Source organism: Neomonachus schauinslandi, chromosome 13, assembly GCF_002201575.2.
Source record: "Neomonachus schauinslandi chromosome 13, ASM220157v2, whole genome shotgun sequence".
Taxonomy (NCBI): Eukaryota; Metazoa; Chordata; class Mammalia; order Carnivora; family Phocidae; genus Neomonachus; species Neomonachus schauinslandi.
The window spans coordinates 62,714,470-62,727,022 of record NC_058415.1 but is presented as its reverse complement, the minus strand read 5'-3'; the positions used below and the strand labels follow the sequence as shown (position 1 = coordinate 62,727,022).

The window sequence follows — 12,553 nt, the reverse complement described above, 5'->3', positions numbered from 1 at the left end:
TTTACATTCGTTACTTAACGTAGAGTATAATATTAGTTTCAGTAGACTTTAGTGATTCATCATTTATATGCAACACCTGGTGCTTATCATAACAAGTGCCCTCCTTAATACCCATCACTCATTTAGTCCATCCTTCCCCCCACCTCTCCTCTGGGACCCCTCAGTTTATTCTCTATGTTAAGAGTCTGTTTTATGGTTTGCCTCTCTCTCTCTTTTCCCCCCCCATGTTCATCTGTTTTGTTTCTTAAATTCTACATATGAGTGAAATCATACGGTACTTGTCTTTCTCCGACTGACTTATTTCACTTAGCATTATACTCTCTAGCTCCATCCATGTCGTTGCAAGTGGCAAGATATCATTCTTTTTTATGGCTGAGTAATATTCCGTCACATATATGCCACATCTTCTTTATCCATTCATCAGTCGATAGACACTTGGGCTCTTCCCATAATTTGGCTATTGTTGATAACAGTGCCTAACAATTTTAATGGGAGCTAATAGTCACAGCATTTTATTTATTTTTTATTTATTTATTTATTTATTAAAGATTTTATTTATTTGACAGAGATAGAGAGAGGGAGAGCACAAGCAGGTGGAGTGGCAGGCAGAGGGAGAGGGAGAAGCAGGCTCCCCGCTGAGGAAGGAGCCCGATGTGGGACTCGATCCCAGGACCCTGGGATCATGACCTGAGCTGAAGGCAGCCGCTTAACCGACTGAGCCACCCAGGCGCCCCTTCACAGCATTTTAAATTGTTTCCTTCTTTGAGCCTCAGATGCTTACAAACTTTTAGGGAGATCATGGTAACTTCTACTTGAATGGAAGTAAAACAGTTTCAGAAAAAGAAAAATTCTGGAGGCTGTGAGCTGGCCAAAAATGTATAAAGTGTTGATGCTCAATACTCTAAAGCAAAAAGAAATTCGAGAACTCACCTAACGCAACCCTTCATTTTCCAGATGAAGAAATTTAGGTTCAAGGTCATACAAACATTGGTGGCAGATATAGGAGTAGAACCCAGAGCTCAATCATAGCACTTTTTCCACTGCACACATTGCTTCCTAGTCTTAAAAGTCATTGTTGAGCTGCTGAGGCATTATAGGGTCGTGTTCCTGGGATCTAGGGTGTATGCCTAGTACATGCTAGATTGGAATAAGCAAATGGATTTTAAAAGTTGATAACTAATAGTATCCACTACATTGTACTTGTTGATTATGATAGAAATGTTATCATAATTTAATAAATAACAGTTTATATTAAAAAATGTTGGTAATGTTTTGGTTTGTTTTCTTTTTACTAATTTGCAAACATTTCTTTGTTGGGTATGTTTTCTTAATGATGAATGTTTGCAGAGGTTTTGTGGGTCTTGTTGTTGCTGTTTTCTAAACAGGGAATTACAGCCTCTTGTGAGTGAACAGAGTCCAAGAAGATCAAGGGGCTTGAAACTGAGCTTAGAAGATCTGCAGAACTATTGAAAAATCATCTCTGTAATCGGCAGATTATCCAGATCAAGTATTTCTTTGAATAAGCATCCATAATGTTCTGCCATTCCTTCTTACTCCCAATAGCCTTAGTCACTTAATTGTTAGTATCTGTGCACATATTAAATTTGGAGTCTAAGACCTGAGTTCAAGATCTTGGGCAAGTCATTTAATCTCTTGAAACCTTGGTTTCTTCCTCTGTAGATTAGGGATATCATGTCCTCTCACAGGCTTGTATTGAAGTATGAATTGAATTCTGATTTCCACAGGTTGATTAGGCTGGGCCAGTGAATTTCTTATCTATCTGGAGCAAGAACGGGTCTGAGATAATAGAACGATGGGAGACTGTAGAAGAGAATGGCTTACCAAAAGTCTAGGTGATAAAGTTTTAGAAATGCCAAGAAGGAAGGACCATAGTTATAGTTGCTCTGGGTACTAGAGAGAAAGAAAGGTGGGAAAATAAGATATTTTAGCAATCTTCTCAGATTGCTTCAATGTATTCAGTGATGCATTGGGGAGGTCAGGAAGATGGAATTACGCTCTGCTGATGATAGCATTCTTATAATTTAATGAAACCAAAATTTTTACTACACACACCCACGTAGAAGGCAGTAAAATCAACTCTGACTGCTTTGACGTGTGCCTCTTTGGATGAGTCTCTAGTTCTTGGTAGCTGCTTCCTCAGAGAGCTGAAGCAGCCTAGCCGTTATCATCTAGACTGAGTGACACAATGGATGAGAAAATGCTCTGTAAACCACAAAGGGTGCCAAGGGAAAAATTAGCCATAATATTCAATATCTTTGGAAATAATAATTCATATTTTTGTTTTCTCAGCTGTGTAATTCCTAAAATTATTAGCATTAGCAATAGTAAGAATGCGTGGCATTTCTTGCATACCTGCTCTGTACCAAGAACTACACTAGGCACTGGTCACAAATTTTCTCTAATTCTTACAACAATCCTGAAGGAAAAGGTATAATTATCCTCATTTTACATATGAAGAAACTAAGACTCAAGAGCTAAAGAACCTTGTGCCAGGTCATCCAGCCAGCAGAGAGTGGAGTCAGGGTCCCAGGCAAGGTTGGACCCATTCTAAGCCTTTGCATATTGCTTTCAGGACAATTACGATGGCTGAACGCAGTGCATATAAAACCTTAGTGCCATAAAATTAACCAGAAGAGGAAATGTACTTACACAGAACAAAATGTTACCCTGAACAGTTAATGTAAAAATGGTCTTAAAATTTCCCATGACTAACAATTTTACAAAGACGAAGACTATCCCTCGCATCACGGCCAGAGTTAACAGTATGAGCAACTGTTAAAATATAATTGCGACACAAACGCAGAAATGAGTACGTGTAAAACTGAAATTTGGATAAGATCAGTGGATTGTAGGAATGCCAATTTCCTGTTTATGATATTGTTTCATACTTTTGCAAGATGTTCCCATTGGGGTAAACCGGGTGACGGGAACATGGGATCTTGCTCTTTTATTTCTTGCGACTGCATATGAATTTATAACGATGTCAAAATAACAATTTAACCAAGAAAAAAAGAGAACTGTCATGTTTTACTTACGGCAAAGTTACTCTGAGCTGCATAGTGCAAGGGTGTTGCTCCTTGGCTGTCAGATGGGATGGTTCCAGACTTATTTCTTTCTAAAAGGAGATAGACGATCTGTGCATGGCCTGAAAGCGGACACAACAAGGCAGTGAGCACATCAAAGGACCATTTAATTTATAATCTATTTAAAGGGAAGTTTTCTGAATAGCAGCCCCCAGGACAGCCTCTTCTAACTTCTCACTAAAATACTATGCTAAGGTAGAACAAAGGCAACACTTACGACACTAAAATCTTAATGCTTCAATCAGAAAGGAAATGACAGTCATTATAATTGCTAGAGTGAGAAAAAGCTGTATCAGGTATCAGCTCAGTGCCTTCCCTGGCTTCACTTTATGACACAGGTGGGAAGCCAGCCTCCGACAGCCATCATGGATGGTCCCCAGTCTCCAGGCTGTGCTGTGTGGAACCGCTGTTGTCCTCTGCTATTCAGGAGGACAAACACGGTTACATTCTCTTGTGACCTCTGCGGCCTCCTCTCAATCCCCTCTGCCCTCCCTCCCCCACTTTTTTCACTTCTGGGCAGTGATTTCAAGTCCAAGGAAACACGTGGCAGGAACGATGAGGCGGTGGCAGAGGAAATATGCAGCACATCCGAGAGGGCATGGTTTCCGCAAGTGAGGAGCTCTAGGAAGGATCAAAGAAGGAACAAACCCAGTAATAGCAGATTTGGGAAATCTGAATTTCAGGCATTCTACTGCCTCAGCATAGTGGGGACCTGGGCAATGAAGATGCCACATCAGCAGAACAAGGACACACTGCATGAAAACCGGGCAGAAAAAGGGAATCTGAGTGGGAGTTGTGCTCATCTACCCGCTCCCACATATGATCCCAGCTGGAGTTCCTGGAGACAGGCGAAAAGTAGGATCACAGGCAAGCTACTGAGACACATGCCATCGTGTTGGAAAGATAATGAGGAAAATTCAGTAAGGGCAATATGAAAACATACCATGGGACAAGGAAAAAGGAACACCACCACAAAGATGAAGCGCATACCTCAGAAAATGATCTAGAGAAGGATCCAGAGAAAAATTTCAGGAAACTGTCTGGCATCCTTGACTTGTGCAAAGAGATGGCCTCTATGAAATGAAACAGAATATCCTAAGAAGGACATAATCTGAAATGAAAAGGTGATGGAAGGAGGTGAACAGGAAATAAGTCAAGATACAAAGAAATTTGGATGAGAGGAGGAAATCAAAATACAACCTAAAATACAATCGATGAGAGGCAGAAAGAAAGCAGAACTTACGGAACAAAAAGTCAATGTACTGATATGGAGACAAACTTGTGAAGTCCTCCCAGGATGCGGAGGAAAAGGAAAAAGGGATGAAACTGAATACTGAAATGAGATCTAAATAATAATTATAAATCTGACAATAAAACTGAATGTAAATGCAAAAAGTATTTTAGAAAGATACAATGTATAATTTATTTATTTATTTATTTATTTTAAAGATTTTATTTATTTGAGAGAGAGACTGAGAGAGAGAGAGCATGAGAGGGGGGAGGGTCGGGAGGGTCAGAGGGAGAAGCAGACTCCCTGCTCAGCGGGGAGTCCGCTTCTCCCTCTGACCCTCCCCCTCTCATGTGCTCTCTCTCTCCTCTCATTCTCTCTCTCAAATAAATAAATAAAATCTTAAAAAAAAAAAAATAAAAACAAAGTCCATAATAATAATTGGGAAAAACTTCAGATTATATTAACAAATACTAAAAAAGTGATAAGTATGCTAAGTGGAAATCAATAGATGTAGTTTTGCTCTTAACTCTGACTCATGTTTTAAAACATTTTTGATAAATTTAAAAGTAACCACTAGCAGAACCTAAAAACCCTCCTAAAACATTAGGCAATTCAAAACCAAATAACAACAAACCTAATCTATATACCAAAAGGCAGAAAACATTAAGGAAACGGGGGGGGGAAAAAAAACCCAAAATAAGAAAAAACCCAAAACACCAATAATACTCAAAGAGCAGAATAGCAGAAAAAAGACCAAATTATATCTTATAACAGTGACTATTAATGGGTAAACCTCCTTCACTAAAAGAGAAAGTCTCTCAGATTGCATCCCCTGAAAAATCAGACACATAAACGTATTTACACTCTCTCATCTAAAAGAGTGGTCCCCAAAAAGGTTAAGTAAGAGGCTTATCAGGAAAATATGAAGAAAAAAAAATCACATATCAGAGTATTGGCACAGACATAAAATTAAAGTCCCCTCCCAAAACACACAGGCACTGAATGTGAAAAGATTATTTTATTTTATATTTACATTTGTTGATGAATGTGCATTACTTTTAAAATAAAAATTAAAACATGTTAAGACATTATGTTGAAATTAAAACCAATATATAACAGAGAATATATTTATATTACTAAAATTTAAGCGTACTACAGAGGGATTTTAGTATGAGATGCCGCATATCAATTAAAAATTAAACGAAATATGTCAATCAGAGAAAGATAAGTATCATATGATCTCACTGATATGAGTATTTTGAGAAACAAGGCAGAGGATCATAGGGGAAGGGAGGGAAAAATGAAACAAGACGAAACCAGAGAGGGAGACAAACCATAAGAGACTCTTAATCTCAGGAAACAAACTGAGGGTTGATGGAGTGGAGGGGGGTGGGAGGGATGGGGTGTCTGGGTGATAGACACTGGGGAGGGTATGGGCTATGGTGAGTGCTGTGAATTGTGTAAGACTGATGAATCACAGACCTGTACCCCTGAAACAAATAATACATTATATGTTAATAAAAAATAAAAAAATTAAAATTAAAAAAAATTAAAATAATTAAATGGGAGGTGGATGCTGACAGGGGAAGGGAAGCCATGGAAAGTTTCTGGTATTCATGTAGTTCCTCCTACTGCTGATCCTTTGATTCACAGTTATCTCACCTAGTAAAGCTGCCCAGTGCAGCGGGGTTCGAAATAAGTTATCGTAAGACGTTATATTGCAGCTTTCGTATGAGGTCAAGACATCAACCACTGTCACATTCCCATCGGCGACTGCGAAGTGAAGAGGTGTCCGACCCTCGTAGTCTTGCCAGTTCAGTAAAGACTCCGTGGGAGCAGCATCCTATTTTCAAGGAACCAGAGACTTCAGATACACATGGAATCCTCAGTAAATCACACTGGACAAACGCATTAACTGAGCAATTTTCTAAACCTGTATATTCTTAGCACAAAGTGGTAAATTCAGAAAAAATTACACATTCTAAGTCTTTAAAATTTTGTCACGTTTAACTCTAAAAAATGCAGAAAAGATACATAAATACTAATACTGATTATCCAGACTGAATAGGTGTCAGTATTTTGCCTAATGTGCTTTTGTATCTACAATGGATTCAGCTAAAGCTGTATGTTTTGTACTTCTGTTACATATGTGTGCATCCACAAACAGTACATAAATTATGTATGTATGTTTTCAATATTTACACCTTTGAGTTTATACTATGCATATCCTTTGGCAATTTTTTCTTTCAACACTATACTTTTGGGTATTTATGTTGATACTAGTTCATTTGTTAAACCACAGTTTAGTTATCCATTCTCCTACTGAGGGACAGTTAGGTTATTTACATTTTTCCCATTATTAACAATAATGCTGCATGAACATGCTTCCATTACAGGTCTCCCTGTAGCCCATGTATGAGATTTTTCTCTAGCCCAGACACCTAGCAGGGGAATTGCTGAGTAGAAGGATATTTACATTTTCAACTAGGTATTGTCAGACTGCTCTCCAAATGGTTACACTAATTAACACATCCATGACAATGTGTAAAAGTTTTTATTTCCCCACATGCTGGCACAAATTCACCTCTTGGTATTATCAAGCTTACTACATTTTTTCCCATATAGGTGTGGAAAGCATTTTCTGATGTTTTAATTTGTATTTATTTTATGAATGAGGTTGGGATTTATCATATGTTTATTGGCTATTCTGTTTAAATTGACAGTTCACATTTACTCATTTTTCTATGAGGTCTTTGTATCCACTGCTTAGGTCCCCTTTCAAGAATAAAGGACTTATTTCCCTAGCTGCTGTGAGTGCTGCCGGTAGATGACCCTCAACAGTCAGACTTCTGTGATTGCTTCAGCTGAAGAGTTGCCTCATGCAAGGTCGTATTCCTTCCCAGATCAGGTCATACCCAAAAGCCAAGACCTCCTGCCCCAATTTGAGAACTCTCCAAAGAGCCACCCCAGATTTAAGCTGCCTGTACAGTCATCCTATTTTATAAAACAAGTACATGAAAGGTATTATAAACACTTCAAAAAAGAGAAGTAGAATTTTACCACAGTGGTATTTTAGGCCTTTGAGTCTCCCAAGGACTAAGATGTGTTTACAAGGGAAAAAAAAAAAGCCAAATCTATGAGGAAATAAGATATTATGAGTGACAAGTATCCTCTAAAGACTTCAGATAATGGAACTGACAGATAAAGAATATAAAATAACTATCTATAAAGCATGTAAGAAAATAAAAAATGAAACAAAAAGTGATTCAAGGAACAAAAACTATCAAAAAGACCCAGCAGACATGAAAACAAAACAAAACAAAAAAAACTTTTATTTTCTTAAAAGATTTTATTTATTTGACACAGAGAGAGAGAGAGAGAGAGAGAGAGAGAGCGCATAAGCAGGGAGAGTGGCAGGCAGAAGGAGAAGCAGGCTCCCCACTGAGCAGGGAGCCCGATGTGGGGCTCGATCCTAGGACCCTGGGATCATGACCTGAGCCAAAGGCAGACGCTTAACTGACTGAACCTCCCAGGTGCCCCCCAAAAGAACTTTTAGATGTAAAAATATAATCACTAGGATTAGAGGTTCAATGAAGAGGGCAAACAAGAGAGTGGACTCAGTGGAGGGAAGTCTTGGTCTATAGGAAGGCACATCTGTTATTACCCAGAACACAGCAAGAGAGACGAGACGATGGAATGTAGAAGAGAGGAGACACGGATAATAAAATGAAAAGGTCTAAAATATGTATAACTGGGACCTTAAAGGCAAGAATATAGAGAATGAAAGAGAGATAATATTTAAAGAGATAATAGCTATATATTTTCCAGAACTGATACGCAATAAGAGTATACACCAAATAGGACCAAAAAAAATTTTTAAAAAAGCACCATCCCTAGACGCACTGTAGTGAGACTGCAGGATGCCACACAGAGAAGAATTTAAAAGCAGCCTGAGAGAAAAGTTAGATCATCTAAAAATTAATGACAATTAGACCAATAACAGACTCCTCCAGAGGAACAATGAAAGGCAGAAAGAAGCAAAATAATAGCCCGAAAGAGTTGAGAAATAACTATTGCATATACAAAATAATTTTATCTAAAATCTAATTCCTGTGTTATAAGCAAATAGAACTAAATATCAGACTACCATAGCTTGTAAGCTGGAATCTGAGGAGTGATTAGAAACCTCAAAGAATCCACTGATAAATATTCAAAATTAATAAGAAAGTATAGCAAGTTGGTTAGATGCATTTTTGTTTTGTTTTGTTTTTGATGCATTTTCTTTCTTTTTTTTTTTAAAGATTTATTTATTTGACAGAGAGAGACACAGCGAGAGAGGGAACACAAGCAGGGGGAGTGGGGGAGGGAGAAGCAGGCTCCCCACCGATCAGGGAGCCCGATGCGGGGCTCGATCCCAGGACCCTGAGATTATGACCTGAGCCGAAGGCAGACGCCCAACGACTGAGCCACCCAGGCGCCCCTGGATGCATTTTCAATGAATAAAAATATCAACTGCCTTTCTATGCACCTGCAACAAGCAGTTAAATATATATCCTAGACATGCTAAAAAAAAAGTTCAGGGGCACATGGCTAGCTCAGTCAGTAGAGCCCATGCTGGCTGTAGAGATTACTTAAAAAAAAAAAAAGTTCAAAGCAGCACTATTTCTAAAAAAGATTTATTTATTTATTTATTTGAGAGAGAGAGAGAAAGACAGAGTGAGTGCTAGTGGGGGGGAGGGGCAGAGGGAGAGAATCTTCAAGCAGGCTCCCCGCTGATTGCAGAGCCCCTCCAGGGGCTCAATCTCACTACCCTGAGATTATAACCTGAGCCAAAATCAAGAGTCCAACACTTAACCCCCTGAGCCACCTAGGCGCCCCAAAGCAGCACTATTTTTTTTAAAGATTTTATTTATTCATTTGAAACACAGAGATACAGAGAGAGAGAGCATGAGCAGGGGGAGAGGCAGAGGGAGAGGGAGAAGCAGGCTCCCCGCTGAGCAGGGCTCCATCCCAGGACCCTGGGATCATGACCTGAGCCAAAGGCAGACGCTTAACCATCTGAGCCACCCAGGCACCCCAAGCCGCACTATTTTTAAATAGCGAAAAACTAGAAATAGTTCCAAATGTTTATGCATAACTGAATAATGCATGGCTTGTTCATAAAATGGAAATACTATATAACAGTAAAAAATAATATATTACAGTTATACACAGCATAGATAAAATCACTAGCATAATATTGAACAAGAAAAACATGTTGCAAAAGAAGACATTCAATGTGATTCCATGTACACAAAATTCAGAAACAGTAAAAACGAAATAATATATTGTTTACGAATATAAATATATGTAGTAAAATATAATGAAAATCAGGAATGATAAACATGAAATTGAGGAGAGTGGCTGCTTCTCAGAAAGGGGAGAATAGAGTGGTGCTGGGCGGTACCTAGGGAGCTTCAAAGGTAAACGGTAACATACTCATTTTTAAACTCAGACGTGAGGGGCGCCTGGGTGGCTCAGTGCGTTAAATGTGGGATTCTTGATTTCGGCTCAGGTCATCAACTTAGGGTCTTGAGATCGAGCCCTGTGTCCGGCTCCATGCTGGGTGTGGAGCCTGCTTAAGATTCTTTCTCTTCCTCTGCCCCCTCCCTGACCCCTGCTCGCGTGCTCTTTGTCAAAAAAAAAAAAAAAAAAGATAAACTCAGAGATGAGTACATGAGTATTTGTGGTTTCCATATTCTTTATATCTTACCAGTATTTTACAAATGTTATCTCTATGCAGTATTTAATAAGCACAAGTATAAAACAAAGTCAGGGGATGATAAACACAAATTCAGGAAAGTAGGTGAAGGGGGACAGGGCAAGCAAGGCACAGGGGGAGAGAATGTATTTGGAAACTGGCACATAGGGAGGGGTGCCTGGGTGGTGCAGTCAGTAGTCTCTGACTCCTGGTTTCATCTCAGATCGTGATCTCAGGGTTGTGAGATTGAGCTCACCAGTCCAGCTCTGCGCTCAGCATGGAGTCGGCTTGGGACACTCTCTCCCTCACCCTCTGCTCACCCCCGCCCCCACTCTCTCTCTCTCTCTCTCTCTCTCTCTCGCAAATAAATAAATAAATCTTAAAAAAAAAAAAAAAAAGAAATTGGCACATAGGAAATTCTGTGTGGTCTTAAATAGCAGCACTAAAATGCTCTATTTCTTGAGTGATGGGTTTCCATGTGCTGTATTTCTTTTGCTTCATAATTTATTTGTGTGTCATAGATCTGCTTTTGTGTACTGGCTATCTCATAATAAAAAATTGTTTTTTGGAAAGGTTATAGCAGCACCATTGTACTCACCAGAATGCATCGTACTGTGTGAACAGCACTTGGATCCTTGTGGTTGGCTGCCCAGTGAAGTGGGATCTTGCCTTCGACATCAGGAATCCCAATGTTGGAGTCATGCTTGATAAGCAGCTTTACGTGCTCAGGGTTATTGTAGTAGGCACTCCAGTGCAGAGCTGTTTGCTGCAAAATTCAGAGTCTCAAAAAAACAACAGTAACAAGAGTAACAGTAACAACACAACAAACTTTCCCCAAGCTTTTATTGTGTGACAGGCACCGTTGTAAGAGCTTTATATATTTTACCTCAGATAGTCATTATGACAACCCTGGGAGATAAGTCCTCTGACTTTGCATGTGATTGATGAGAAAATGGAGCACAAGGAGGACGAGCAATTTGCTCAGGGACATAAAGGTAGTTAGCAGTCCAATTGAGATTTTAACCCAGGCAGTCTGAGTCCAGAATCTGACCTCTTAATCATGATAGGCACTTAGGTCATCAGGTACTAATCAGTGAGATTAGTAATACTGAGAAAAAGAAAAGCATCCCAGTAGTTTATGAATAATTATCAACAAAGTAAGTGACGACCTTGATATTGCACCAAGTACCTTAAGAATTTGATGGAATGTTTTGAATTTCGGTATCTATCAAAAAGAAGATCCATGCGCAGGAAATCACGGATCTGGAATCCATTTCTTACACCAAAGTACAAATTTAAATTTAACTATAATTTTACAGGATAAATTCTTATACCTACTACTGATGTTAAGATACATGTTGAGGATACAGCAATACTTGCTTTATTTTAGGTAAAAGTTAAAAAGGAACATCTTGATGGGGTACCTGGCTGGCTCAGTTGGAAGAGCATCCAACTCTTAATTTCAGGGTCATGAGTTCGAGCCCACGTGGGGTGTGGAGCTTACTTAAAAAATAAATAAAATAGGGCGCCTGGGTGGCTCAGTCGTTAGGCGGCTGCCTTCGGCTCGGGTCATGGTCCTGGGGTCCTGGGATCGAGCCCCGCATCAGGCTCCCTGCTCGGCGGGAAGCCTGCTTCTCCCTCCCCCACTCCCCCTGCTTGTGTTCCCTCTCTCGCTGTGTCTCTCTCTGCCAAATAAATAAATAAAAATCTTTATAAAAAAAATAAAATAAAATGTCATAAATAAAATGTACTAAAAAAAAAAGAACATTCTGAACTTGTTGGCATTGCTTTAAAATCCCCCCTGCCGTTCTCATCAATAAACCACAGTAAGACTGGTCTCCCTATTAGAAGAGTTACTGAGGGAACACAGAAATGGTTGCACTGTACATTATCCCTTATAAATAGCAGTGTCATCGATTCAATCTAGAATCAGATCATTTAACAGGAGGAACCAAGCTCACTTGCTACCTAGAAAACTTTAAATGTTGACATATGTGGTATTCAGGGAAAGTGTACCTACAGGCATTTAATATGAAGAGTCACTCATTACTCTTGATTTAGTAATGACTACAGAACAAAAACAGTCACAGATATAATAGCAATAATTTCCTATAGCCACATTTTTTTTCTTTCTTTCCTTCCTTCCTTCCTTCCTTGACCTTGCAGATCTGTTTTCCATCTGTCTGACTGGATAACCTCCCATCCGTGTTCAGTAACAGAAGAATACACAAGTACTGGAAGATAGCAGGGAGTTCCTAGAAGACACTGGGGAAGACATTATAGAGCCTAAAGACATCTGGGGCTTTGCAAGTGATTAATGGTCTTTGTGGATTGATCAAAGTGCTTTTTCAGTGAAATATTAGCACTACAAATGCTGTGAGTAAGGAATAATAGTAGTTTATAGTCGTTGTAAAATAAAGTCAAAGTTAATTTCAGAACACTGGGTTCTGTGAGTAACAGCTAAACAAAACCTGAAAA

The 12,553-nt window shown here is 39.2% G+C and overlaps 1 protein-coding gene across 1 annotated transcript in view; it reads right to left on the bottom strand.

Annotated features, from left to right (window-relative positions):
• INVS (inversin) overlaps positions 1-12,553 on the bottom strand; it is a 160,858-nt gene that overhangs the window by 67,339 nt on the left and 80,966 nt on the right. The window contains 3 exon segments of the mRNA XM_021691333.2: positions 3,057-3,166; positions 5,998-6,178; positions 10,674-10,841. Of these exon segments, the coding sequence (XP_021547008.2) occupies positions 3,057-3,166; positions 5,998-6,178; positions 10,674-10,841 (459 nt within the window).